The sequence below is a fragment of the Diachasma alloeum genome, unplaced genomic scaffold (genome assembly GCF_001412515.2).
Source record: "Diachasma alloeum isolate Michigan unplaced genomic scaffold, Dall2.0 Dall_scaffold_00661, whole genome shotgun sequence".
Lineage (NCBI taxonomy): Eukaryota > Metazoa > Arthropoda > Insecta > Hymenoptera > Braconidae > Diachasma > Diachasma alloeum.
In genome coordinates, this window is record NW_021680793.1 from 310,248 (window position 1) to 323,572 (window position 13,325).

Genomic DNA, 13,325 nt, shown 5'->3' on the forward strand with positions numbered 1-13,325 from the left:
GGAGGGCAAGAAACCCCAACTACCGAAGACGAAATCAAGAGCGACATTGAGTTACAGGTGGCACCGTTTGAAGCAACGTACAACAGAGATAAGTCAAATTTAACCATTACATATGAGGATGTGAAATTTTTTTTGCACAGAACACACGGACAAACTGATCCAAGATCAATAGCCCAATAAGTTCAACGGACGATACTGCAGGTTTAATTAACATGTTGAAACAAGTTAACGAAATCGTTTCTCGAAAAGACTTGAAACAACGCATCAATAGAATCGTTAGGAAGTTAAATAGTGAAGACCCTATATCCTCATCCCAGAGTGATATTTCCAGTTCATTATAAAAATAAAAATAAAATAAAAAAGACATCATAATGTCAAATCGAAATGATACCTCATCAAACAGCCAATATATTCAAAAACATTTACGTATTTTGTTTTGGAATTGTCGTAGTATTCGTTTACCGATGAATGAAATAATAGCTATTTCCCGGGAGCTCGACATTGTGGTGTGTGTGGAAACACATATTCAGGAAAATTCAGGATATCAGCCGAGGCTTCCAGGCTTTAAAATTATTAGAGAAGACCGAAAATATACGACAGGAGGTGGCATTTTGATTGCCATTAAAAATAATTTTGCTTACAAAAAAATACAAACCCAAGTAGTATCAGAAAAATTAATTGAAACCATTGGAATTAATATTAGCAATATTAAACCTTCGCTAAACCTCATGGCAATGTGCAGACCTCCAAATACTAACATTTCACATGACACTTGGAATCAAATTCTCTCAACTACTGACTCACTAGAGAATACAATAGTTGTTAGGGACTTTAATTCTTGGCACACCGCCTGGAATTGTAGTACCACCTCTAACGATGGTAACCGTTTTTTTGAAGCAGTTAATCGGCATAATCTCATTTTACATAATTCAGATACTATCACACGGATAGGTCGTCAAAGTAAATCTAATATTGATCTGATATTCACCTCTATATCTTTAGCTGATAGGATTGGTGTACGAGTCGAAGAGGAAACCTGGGGCTCCGATCATTTCCCGTTTACTATTGAGTTGAGTGTTGAAAAACGAATTTACCACAAACAATCGCTTAAATTGGACTCCGTTAAGACAAATTGGGATCAGGTGATTGAGGACCTCCAAAATACGTACGATAGATTTCTTGACCCTGAATTTGATGAATTATCCCCTTGTGATAAATATGAATCTTTTATAGACCATGTTTCCTCAGTAATTAAAATGTTCACTCCCAAGAAAAGAATTGTTCACCCAGAAATACATCAAAATCCGGTAGCCTGGTGGGATTCGGATTGTGACAGATTTAAAAAATGGAAACATACAAATGATGAGAGAGATCTAGAAAACTATAAAGAGAAAGAAAAAGCGACTAGGAAGCTCATTGAACTGAAGAGAAAAACTCAGTTCATTGAGTTTTTGGAGTCTATAGACCTAAGGAAAAACATGTCTTATGCTTGGAAGTCATGGAGGGTCCTCAAAAATGGTTGGATAAATAACGACTCATGAAATAAACAGAACCATCTCCAATTTGAATCCAAGATACCAGAGGCGCTTGACACCCTCAGCCCCCCTTGGTGTCCCCACAAACCCAGAATACATTCCGAGATGCCAAGAAAATGAAATCCTCCAGAACGCATTCAATTTTGTTAAATTCAATCAGGCCCTTAGAACTCACAAAACTACATCTTCGCCTGGCCTTAATGACATTAATTATGAGGTAATTAAAAAGCTACCAGTAGAATACAAGCTAATCTTGATCGACATCTTCAACTCCATGTACACTAACTCAGTCTTCCCTAAAGACTGGACATCCCAGTACATGCACTTTATACCTAAGTCAAACGGACATGACGTTAGACCGATTGCTCTCTCATCACATCTCTGTAAGTTATTTGAAACGATGGTGAAAAATCGTCTACAATGGTGGGTCGAATTTAACCATATTCTGCCAAGCAGCCAAAGCGGCTTCAGAAGTGGAAGGTCGATTCACGATAACGTAAGCAATATAGTTCTATACTCAGATCACAATCTTACAAAGAACCGCGAGACACTCACAGTCTTTCTAAATGTAAAATCAGCCTTTGATAATGTCGACACCACCCTATTAGTTGAAAAACTGGCTGATTTAGTATGTCCTATCAACTTGGTCAAGTTTGTACATTTCCTTACATACGAAAGAGAAATTATCTCCCAGTGCAATGTAATTCCCAGAAAGGTATACAGGGGTGTCCCACAGGGGGGGAGTGCTCTCCCCACTGCTGTATACCATTTACGTGTCAAAAATTACTGATGGTATTCACCGGGATGTACAAGACTCACAATTTGCTGATGATGTAGCCTTGTACATTAGTTGTCCGCCAGTACATGAAAGCACCAGAATTCTAGAAAAATCTGTCAAAACTATAGGAGAAAATCTACAGATAGTTGGCCTGTCACTTGCGCCCCATAAAACAGAGCTTTTACATTTTCATAACAGACGTGTCCCTCAGAGACACCTCAGTTACAGTTGGAGGGTGCACTGTCAAATGTAGCACCCAAGTAAAATTTTTAGGATTAATCCTAGATGAAAAATTGAACTTTCAGCCACAATTGGACAGAGTCTTAGCGCTGGCGCTGATGCTGGTAAAGCATCTATTTTCACAGTCGAGAGTGCAGCACTCAATGAAGCTGTTAAAATAGCGATCGCTAATCCGGATCACAACTTTCTCATTATTTCTGACTCCCTTAGTGCGCTTAGATACTTGTCCTTACCTGTGTTGAATATCAGAGGAAGCAACTATATTCTTAACGCCAAAGAGCTCCTGAGTATTAAAAATAATGACATTAAATTTCAATGGGTGCCATTTCATAGGGGTATTGAAGGAAATGAGGAGGCAGACCGACTTGCTAATGAAGCTACTAATTTAGAAGCCAACCAAGACTATAAAATACCTTTTACGGATTACAGGGAAGATTTCAAAAATGAAGCTTTTGCAATCACTCAAGAAAAGATTGATCAAATGAGACTTGATAAGGCCATTGAATACTTCCAATGGTTTCACAAAAAAGGTAGAAAACCGTGGTTTTACGGGCACAATTTGTCGCGTCGAACAGTGACTTGGATCAATCGTGTAAGGGCCAACCACTACAGTCTGGCAAATTCTCTAGCTAGAATTGGTGTTATTGCCTCTCCAGAGTGCGAATGTGGATATCCTGAAGAAGACTTAAATCAATTTTATGGCAATGCTCAAAGTATTCTGATGAGCGCTTAAAACTTATAAGCAAACTGAAAGTTGAAAAGATGTTTCTACCTTATGATGTAAAAGTCTTCCTCAGTACCCTTAACATGAAAGCAATTATGGCTATTGACCTATTCTTAAAGAAAATTGAAGTAAATGTATAAAATACCAATGTAAATAACTTATTATTATTGTTTTTTATATGCGATTAATTATGCTTCTGTATATTATTTGTATAATGATTATTATTCACAGCAGAGTAAACCGATTGGTTAAAATGCTTAAATAAATGAATAAAAAAAAACCAAGAAATCATTTTCTTGCGAGAAGAATTTATTTTTTTAGGGAATCCATTTTCAGATATAAAACTATGTTAAATTACAGGGTGATTATGCTACACATGTCCTGGAATGAATACCCTTCATTGCATTACATTGTTTTCAAATTTGAGATTTTCTTGCGTAAAATAATTTGAAATAATTATAACTGTTAATAATTATCAATTGAATTTATTAAACTATTAGTTTCTGAAGGGGATATACTATCGAGTTTCAAAATATCTAGAATTGACAAGTGCACTTTACTGAATCTCTTATACAAATGCATCATCTTCAGTTTTGTTGGTACTCTGAACATTCTTTGTTGGTACTCTGAACATTTTATTTCAATCTCAATTCATCAACTGCGACTCACATAGAACTTTTCGAAAATCGTTTTTATAGTTTCTTTCAATACTCGCCCTCCACTGGTTCATTTAACATTTTTCTACGAAGATAAACGGATCAAAGAGATCCCATCGAATTCATGCAATTTCAGACCTTTCGAGATTCAATGGTGTATCCCCTCAAAGTTTGGTTCTTGAAGAATCAGTGAGTTCTTAAATCACGAGCCATTCAGCCTTGTATTATGATCTGTGGGGACTTTCAAGTAGTATACCGCGCGCTTGGGAGGGGGGAGGCCCTCTAATTCCTAACAAGTCATGAAGGGGGCGAAGGAGGTGGCTGAAAGGAGAATGTACTTCAATTCATACCCACTTTCAGTGAAAATCACACTAAGAATTGAAAGTTTTTTCTCTGATTTTTAATGAAAATTCCCTCAGAAAATGTAAAAATTGCGGACATTCAAATATTACGGATGATCAGATGATTGTGCAAGGGAGGGGGTTCTGTAATTTGTGTCGATTCGCGATGAAGGAGGGCGGAAATTGCTGAGATGTCGCACCATAATTAATAAAGATAATTTAAGTGAGTCGATTTGAGCACGTCAGCGGAGTTTCAGCCGTAGCTCCCCTTGAATTTCTACACGGGCTCAGCGGCATTAATGATACGAGGTAACGCTCCGTGGTTAGGTAGATCATTGGCCGAAACCTGTCGTCGATAATCAGGTATATCAGCGGCGATGTCGGCCTGATGTTCGACTATTTTGCCTCACCCTACCTGGGAAGTAATGGGTCACATTATTTTCCATAGGATGTGACAAATATGATTATTCTCTCCATTTCCGAATATTCACTTCATAAGTTTTTTTCTGTTACTTCACAGTCGTTGATTTGGGATTTGGCCAAACATCAGTCCAATATCCGGCCACCGAATACCGGGGCACTGATTGAAGACCAAACATCGGCTGAATATCCGCTCGCCGAACATCGGCGAGTCCATCATTGACTGACAATTGGCATTCAATCGCAGCCCACTTGATACTCGTACACTATTTTTCAATTAAATATCAACTTATCATTGTTTTTTTTTCGTGAACTTCAAAAATTGAGGAGCATACCAACATCTATGAGATCGGCCCGTTAGATTATGATTACTTATAGTTAGATCACATAATCATTATTACACGGAGAGAAAATTTTACCAAAAATTAGTGTGCTATTCGCTAAACCACGGGACCAAACCATGATTACGAAAGAATTCGAATGATTTGGCACCCGAATTTTTAAGGGAATCCCACGAAAAAGTAGTGTAAGATCTTTCAAAATTAGAGTGCCATATAAGAGCCCTGTTTGGTCCCATAGCTAGTGGGTGGCACACTAATTTTTGAAGGGATTGGCATGGGATTATCATGTGTTCTTCTCTCGGTGCATCCTCATTTATTATGATCAAATTAATTAATTCTTGACCCATCAATTCATCAGAGTCATTATTGAATTAATTTTTGATAATTGCATTGATGGAGACAGGTAAGGTTGGTAAACATCCCGTTCGTGAAAAAATGGACCACCATAAGATGTTTCAGAGATGGCTCAACGATGGATCAGAAGACCCCCGAATCGAATCTCAATTGTAGCAAATTTTTTCAATGTTCAATTTCATTGCATTTCAATTACAGATGAGTGGTTATAATTCACAACGAATAATTAACGATAAATAACAATAATAATTTCTTTTTTCATTGTTTTTGATCAATTAGAGGCCCTAATACATGCTCATTAACAGTGACAAAGGGCCTTACCCCGGTCTCTTTCATAGATTCATTCAAATGGATAAAAATAGGGATAAGACAATCAAAAATTGAGTGAACACAATTTGTTCAAAGCGATGCACTGCTGTTAATAAACACGGACATTTTGGGCCGACAATGGTGGCGTTAATTTGAATTTTTCTGACCTGTGTCTTCTAGGTGTTCAAAGGGGGGTATTCAAACTACTGTCCAGTTTTTCGGGAGTATTGCTCACTCATTTTTCTCTTCCTTTTTCCTTTCCAATTAACTTTTGCCGATACTTCGTGCTCCTAGATTTGCTCTCACGCCGCGTTAGCTCTCGTGAGCTTAGGATTAGTTCCATCCATATGAACTGCATCCATAGCAGTGGCATGCTCTTCAGTATTTTTTTGCTATTGCGGGACTATTATCACTTTCCTGGTAATTTTTGCCACTCAATTTGTTGGACGATTTTAATCTTTTTTCATGAATTATACAGAATTTATCTACGTATTGTGATCTGTTTCGTGGCGTCCGTATGGAACTGGAGCGTCCGCGCGCTTCGAGCGTAAAAAAGAAATCAGAACAATTTAGATAAATAAATTCTTAAATACTCAATTAATTGGAAACTCAAGTGAGTTAGCCAATTTTTGTCTCCTTGCTGCTCAAAAAATGTTGAATTCCATTCCATTTTTAGTAGTAATGACTGAAGAGCTTCAAAATAATCGTTTATTTGCCGGTAATTTCGTTGCAAACAAATGAGAGTGTCACGTTTCGAAGAGTTAAACATCCCGAGCGCTTGCAGGAAGTATTTTCTTGAAAAACTGGCCATCAAATTTGGATCGAAAACGGCCGTATACGTTTGATCAGGACCTGATCAATTCACATCATTACAATCTGACTCGACGTGAAGGGTGACCTGTTTAAATTCTGATCTGGATCTTTCCATATTTATCTCCTATTTTTGCTGTTTTCTATCCCGTATAAATTGAGATTCATATGAGCTTGGTACATATCTCACAACTAAAATTGCATACTGCGAATTGATTCACCTAGTCCATATTGTTATTTTGTTTTCCATCGAAAATGTAATACTGATTTGCACTCTTATAAATTAAATCATTATCATATTATCCTCATGACTTTGTAATGAAAACTTTTGATGATAAAACAATTGATCCATTCTTTCACAGCGGATCACGTTCCCAGTGATAGTACGATGTATGCTATTACTATGGATCGGAGCTCTGACTCTAACAACTCTACCTCTATTCGGATTTGGCATATATTATAAGGATGCCAAGTGTATGAGATACCGGGAGGCAGCAGAATTTCGGGATGTGGCCTATGCCTACGTTTGGTTTTCCTTCGGTGAGTACTTACTAAGAAATGAGTCCGACAACTGTTATAGTAAAAATGACGAAAGTGAGCATTGTGTAACTAGAATTTGACTTATAAAAGAAGATACATGAAGTTATTTTATATCAAAACCAAATACCTCGAAATCGTTTGATCGCTGTATTGAAATATATCAAAATTGTCTGACCATTAAGGGGTTTCATCTCTGACAAAAAAATTACATTGATTTGAAATTTTTTAAGGACGTTCATTATAGTTGTCAGGCAATGTACGAACTATGTTTCAATCTATCCAGATTTCAGTGACAAATTGTTATTATTATTATTTTGTTTCCTTTTTTTACTCGTAAATGATATCGCTGAGCGATCCTCGGGGATTCCACCTTCACCTTGAACACCACCCCGCAAGCTAACCGATACAAACATTTCCTAATTGCCTAAGTAGACGGAAGGACCCAATTAAGACAGCCTTCTGCATTTGGTCAGCTAATATGAAGGCATTACGCCTACAGGCCGGGATGGTTTCCAGCGCAGCAATGGAGAACTGCTTCAATCCGCCCGAGAACCAAAAATAAAGACAACCAATTTTACTCTGAAGGTCCGGTTAAATAGCTCAAACAGGAGCGGTTGATACTTGAGCCGCTTGTCCTCTTCCTTAACACTCCGTTGGTCGCGCAAAAGTTACCCGAGTCGAAATTTTACCGGGTCTCCCAACGTAGTTTCAAGGTCCACAGGTGGGTTTAGGACGTTGAAAGTACGTTGTCCAGTATACAGGCTCAAATGCACCGATTCAACCTGCTTTCGATGTAAATACCGTCCCTTTTTTCCATTTTTTCCAGATTGTACGTTGAAATTAGGTTGAAACTAAACGTATCCCCAACGTTCCTCCACCGTACATTCTTTCCTTCCTTCCTCCCCTCTTTCCTCTTCACACTACCAGTTTCATTCTAACATTGATTAATTGATTAAATCTTGCATAAATTAATCAGTGAAAGAATGGCAAAAACATAAATATTATTAACTCGGTGAAACAAAAATGGGAAAAAAAACGGATCGGTCCATTGGTTTTCGAGATATCCCTGCTTGTAGTTCTGCCGTGTTCCCTTTCGGTTATCCATCCTTTTTCTGGTTTTACTGGTTACTGCTCAAGCTCAGTAATCGCAGGATATCCTGGTATGCTTCTGAGCTGTACAGTTGCTTGTGGCGAGTTGTATTTTTTTCGGGTTTATATAAGCAACTAATAAAAAGAAAAATAGGAAAAAACAGAAAGAAAGTAGGCAATAGAGTAATACAGGAAATTAAGAGGAAAGGAGCAGGGGGAGGAGATGAGAGGGAATTAGAATCCATATAGGTCTAAGGCGTCTAAGGGTCGGACCCTTCATATAAAAGTCAGTGAGTGTGAAGATCCGACAAGTGTAAGAGTTACTTGAGTCTGAAGGATTACGCGAGTCTAAGGGTCAGTTGAACCTAAGGGTCAAAAGAGTACGAAGGGTCAGGCGAATGTAAGGGTCAGTTCAGTAAGGGTCAGATAAGTAAAAAGCTCAGTTGAGTTTAAGGATCAGTTCTGTTCAAGTGTCAGTTGAGTTTAAGGGTCAATTGAGTTCAAGGGTCAAATGAATCTAAGGGTCAGATGAGTATGAGGGCCAGATGGTTTTTTTTATCAATAAGCGTAAAACCTTCAACATAGGGCCAGGTGGATATAAGGGTCAGCCGAGTTTGAAGAATCACAAGAATCTGACTGTCAAAAGGGTACAAAGGGTCAAGTGAATATACGGGTCAGTTGAGTATGGGTTAGATAAGTACATGTCTGAGTTGAGTTTAAAGGTTAGATGCGTCTCAGTGATAGTTGAGTTTAAGGGTCAGATGGGTCTAAGGGTTATTTGAGTCCGAAGGATCAGGCGAATCTAGGAGTCACTTGAGTCTAAGGGTCAAATAGCTACAAAGGGTCAGGCGGATTTAAGGGTCAGTTGAGTGTGAAGGATCACGCGAATCTACGAGTCAGTTGAGGCTAAGGGTCAAAAGAGTACGAAGGGTCTATCGAATCTAAAGGTCAGATGAGGAAAAGGTTAAGTTAAAAGTCAGATGACCTTTGGCTCACCTGACCCTCAGTTTCATTTGACCCTTATTCTCATCTTAGACTCATCTGACCCTTACACATAACTGGCCCTTAAATTCAACTGACAGTTGAACTCAACTGAGGTTTTTAATTATTTGACCCTTGCAAAACAGACCCTTGGATTCGCCTGACTCTTCGTGTTCTTTTGACCCTTAGGCTAAACTCACCTTTAAACTCAACTGATATTCAATCTCAACTGAGGCTTTCACTTATCTGACCCTTAGATTCGCGTAATCTTTTGGACTCAACTCACCCTTATACTCATCTGACCGTTATACTCAATTGATCCTTATACTCAACTAACCCTTCTGACCCTTGAACCCAATTCACGCTTCAGACGCACGATTGTTTGAACTTCAAACTAATGTTATTAATGTACTAACACTAATAATTTAGTTACGTGAGTCTTTAACACGGTAATGAATTTTTTAATTATCGTCAATAATGACCTTGATACAATCAAATGTGGACGTCGAAACTTACAACGTACATTAACATAAAACAAACGTCATTAACGTTGAGAGTACGTTTAAAATGCGGTGGATATTGAGTGTTTTTCAATGTCCATGAGCCGTCACGTTGAGATAAGTTGAAAGTACAGTAAAAATTCGGCGGAGAATTTGAACATCAAAGCAATGTAGGTTCAAAACGTTGAAACTACGTCGGGAGACCCGGTAAAATTTTGACTCGGGTCCTCGGAACAGTGAATGCCCTACCATTGGTGACGAAATCAATCACACATTGAATGCGCGATGCCTGCTTCTTCATCTCTTCGATCTTGCTCTTAAGCTGCACGAGCAAATCAATGTTCCTCGGGAGGATGGCGTTAGAGCCTCATTCTCAGATGCCAGATGTTCAGGCCGGACACGAAAATTTCTGATGACTCTCTCCCTTCTTGCCCAAATTTTTTGTGAGGGCCTCTCAGAATCCTCACCTCTCCGCTGGGTCGGCCGCTCCAGTTGCAAATCATCACCATCCTGGGGCATCCCAGGAGGGAGATAATCCATAACCAAAAAAATTCAAAGTCATCGGCTCTGATTAAATTGATTTGTTATATGTAACCGAATTCATGTCAATTCATTTTGTCAGGATAATGCATCAAATCTGATCTCCGGCGATTTTATGCAACATATTGTGATACATAATACTACATATTAAAATATTATATCCAAACTCCACGTGAGTCGTTGAGTGTAGCGAAGAGAAATAAATTTAAAATGCGAAAAAAAAATTATTTATCACTGACAGTTTTTTATATGAATTCTAACATTGACGAATATGAGAAATGAATTCATCAAATTCTCATACAATTATTATCTCATAAAAAGTAATTTCTCGTTTGACTAAGACGACGTTTTACGGACAGTGTGATGACACAAAAGTCGATTAGCTTTAGAGTTTCTCGAAAGGAGGTTCTAGATTCTAGAAACTTCTCTTTTCAACTTTTATCTTGCATTGAATGATGAAAACCAACGGATTTGGGGATGGTTTCTAACAATGAAATATTCTCGAATCAATGTCGAATTTTTGGAGGATCTCATACACCGGGAGAGGTCCTAAATATGAGAACTCTCATATGAGAGGAACGCCGTCTCATAGATGGAGGGCTTCAAAAACGGGGGTGGAGGACTTCCCTAGTTGAAAAACATAAGGCAGAGGCGTAACATGCCTGATCAGAATTTCGGATCGGACTTGATCAGTTTCTGATCGAGACCTGAGTTCCACTCGGGTTGTCACGATGGTGAGCCATGAAGGTTAGATATAAGCGCCAAATATGTGGGTCAGAAACCACAAAATTGAATACTGATCAAAACGAATGGTTAGAAATAAGAGTTACAATCAAGCATCATAAGAGTCGGGTGCGAGGGTCAGAAATAATAATGTTAGAAATAATACTCTACTTATGATAGTGGAAGTGGGGGCAAAATGAACCGGGGGGGGGGGCAAAATGGACCATTGAAAGAAAAATTTACTCTTTCTAAATTCATCCACAAGTAAGGAGGGGAGGGATTGTGGGCGATGGGTGGGGGACTTGTGAAGGGTAAGAAAAGAAGAGGACTAGAGGGTGGAAAAGAGAGAGTGGGTTGGCGGGTGGAACAGTAGAACATCTTTTTCGTCCAATTATTTATTATGACGAATTCAATTCATAAAGTATCAAGAAAGTAAATTAAATACAATAAGTAATAACAATAATAACACTGCTCACCAATTAGTCATCATCAATTAGAGCCCTTTAGTCGATCCGTCGCACGTCTAGCACTGAATTCATACGGAGAAAAAAATACCAGAAAAATTACTGTGCTTGCACGGTAAAATGGGTTCATTTGGACGGACCCGGAAAAATTACCCTGCCAGCACAATAATTTTTCTGCTATTTTTTTCTCTCTGCACTCTCCTCCACTCTCATAGAAACGCTTTCGATAATAAATACAGGAAACATTATTTGCTTCGTCCGAGTTCTTTTTAGTCTTTCACCTTGCTTTTACCTCTATCCTGTTTTTTCCCACCTCTAGGCTTTCTGGACTTGCAGAAAGGGTTTCTGAACCAGCAGCCTAAAAACATTGGTTTGACAGAAGTACACGGAGTGAAATATGTACATAATATCACAAAACTAATTGCTTGTGCCAAATATCTCATCTCTTCAGGATAAATTTCATGGGCGAAGAATTCCGGATAATGTGTCAGACAATGTCAGATTTCAGTAGTGTTCATAATTTGAACATGAATATTTCACGATAAAATGAGAATTTCTAGCCACAAGAAATCGGTTTTTTCGTGTCAGAGGATGAGCAAATGACTACAAATATTAAAAGCTTTGATTCAGTGAATTATGGATCAGAGACTTTTATTTTGAATGAATAGAGAGTTTATGCAGAGGAAAACCTCCAGATAGTCAAAAACTATAACCGTCGCTTACGATCAATCGCTGTGAATTCGAAGGAAAGTAATATCTTCTTTTCTTTCTGTCAAATTTGTCTTGTCTTTTAAGAAATATTATCTCATTGCGAAAAAAGGCATTATCTTATCATTCAATAACTTCCTCCTTAACCCGAAGAGCACCAACTTTTTGTCTGAAACCTATCATAAATTGATTAAATATGAATGCGATATTTTTCACTCAAGAAATTATTTTTGTGATTTTATGTGGATTTTTCTCTCAGAGCTGATTCGGTTGCTCGGCTTAGCAACCGAATTCCGTACCGTGACACGTGTCGCCGTTATATCGCTGTCCTTTATCGTAGGACATTTTCGCGACAATTCGTAATAATTCATCCGACATCCTCGATCGGATGATATAATACCGTTGTCGCGGGAGACACTACACTTCCAGCTCTCAAGGTGTAAACACAAAGCCACGTTTGTGGTGAATAAATTCAATTCGATTTATACGTCAATTCCGAGTGTTATACCTTACAAAACCCATTTATCCCTCACCGAACTCCCACAAAAAAATTTAAAAAATTTCCCCTTTTTCTGAGTGGGCCATTTAGCTTCCGGTCCATTTTGCCCCCACCTTCCCTATATACCACCAGTTATCGACCAGCGATCCAGCATCTAATTTTTGATTCGTCTGAAAATTTTGCCACTTTCCAGGAGCATTGAAAGAAGCTTCGTGCTACATTTTTAACTCTCTATCTCGTCCCGCGTATAAGGAACAGTCATATTCAGGGTTTTCCTTAACCCGTCAAGTAGGCGCCCGATTCCACTAGCATTCTTGAGGCACGTGATGAAAGAATCTTCGACTTCTTCTAATCCTGGTAACTCTATCCTCTCACTGTGGTAGGGGCAAATGCCAGTGCTTCTCTAATGAGAGAATCTCTCATTGGCTTTTTGTAAGAGTGGAACCAAATATCGCCATAGGTGGCACTGTTTGGAACTCGTGAAAAATTTCTGCCAAGCCGAAGAATTAGTATGTTTCGACACTACTCGAGTAGAAATTTCGTCGAGAGCCCCCAACGTGCATTTGGAACCTATGAGTTTGTTGCAGGTTACTGAGTCGTAGGTTGTACCTGACGTGTAACCCGTAGGTTCCAAACGCAACAATACTCGTAGGGACGATTATTGTCGGTTATAGATGAGTTCACCACCGATCACTAACTCACATAGCTCAACCCGTTTGTAACTCATTTGTCCCTTATAAAGTGTTAATGGCATTCAATTATCCAAGTCTAGC

General features: G+C 38.5%; 1 protein-coding gene across 1 annotated transcript in view; it reads left to right on the forward strand.

Moving 5' to 3' along the window:
• Positions 1 to 13,325, forward strand: part of LOC107044016 (prostaglandin E2 receptor EP2 subtype) — a 77,430-nt gene that overhangs the window by 55,933 nt on the left and 8,172 nt on the right. Inside the window, exon 3 of the mRNA XM_029126532.1 lies at positions 6,871 to 7,048. Coding sequence (XP_028982365.1) covers positions 6,871 to 7,048 — 178 coding nt within the window. The remainder of the gene's footprint in view (positions 1 to 6,870; positions 7,049 to 13,325) is intronic.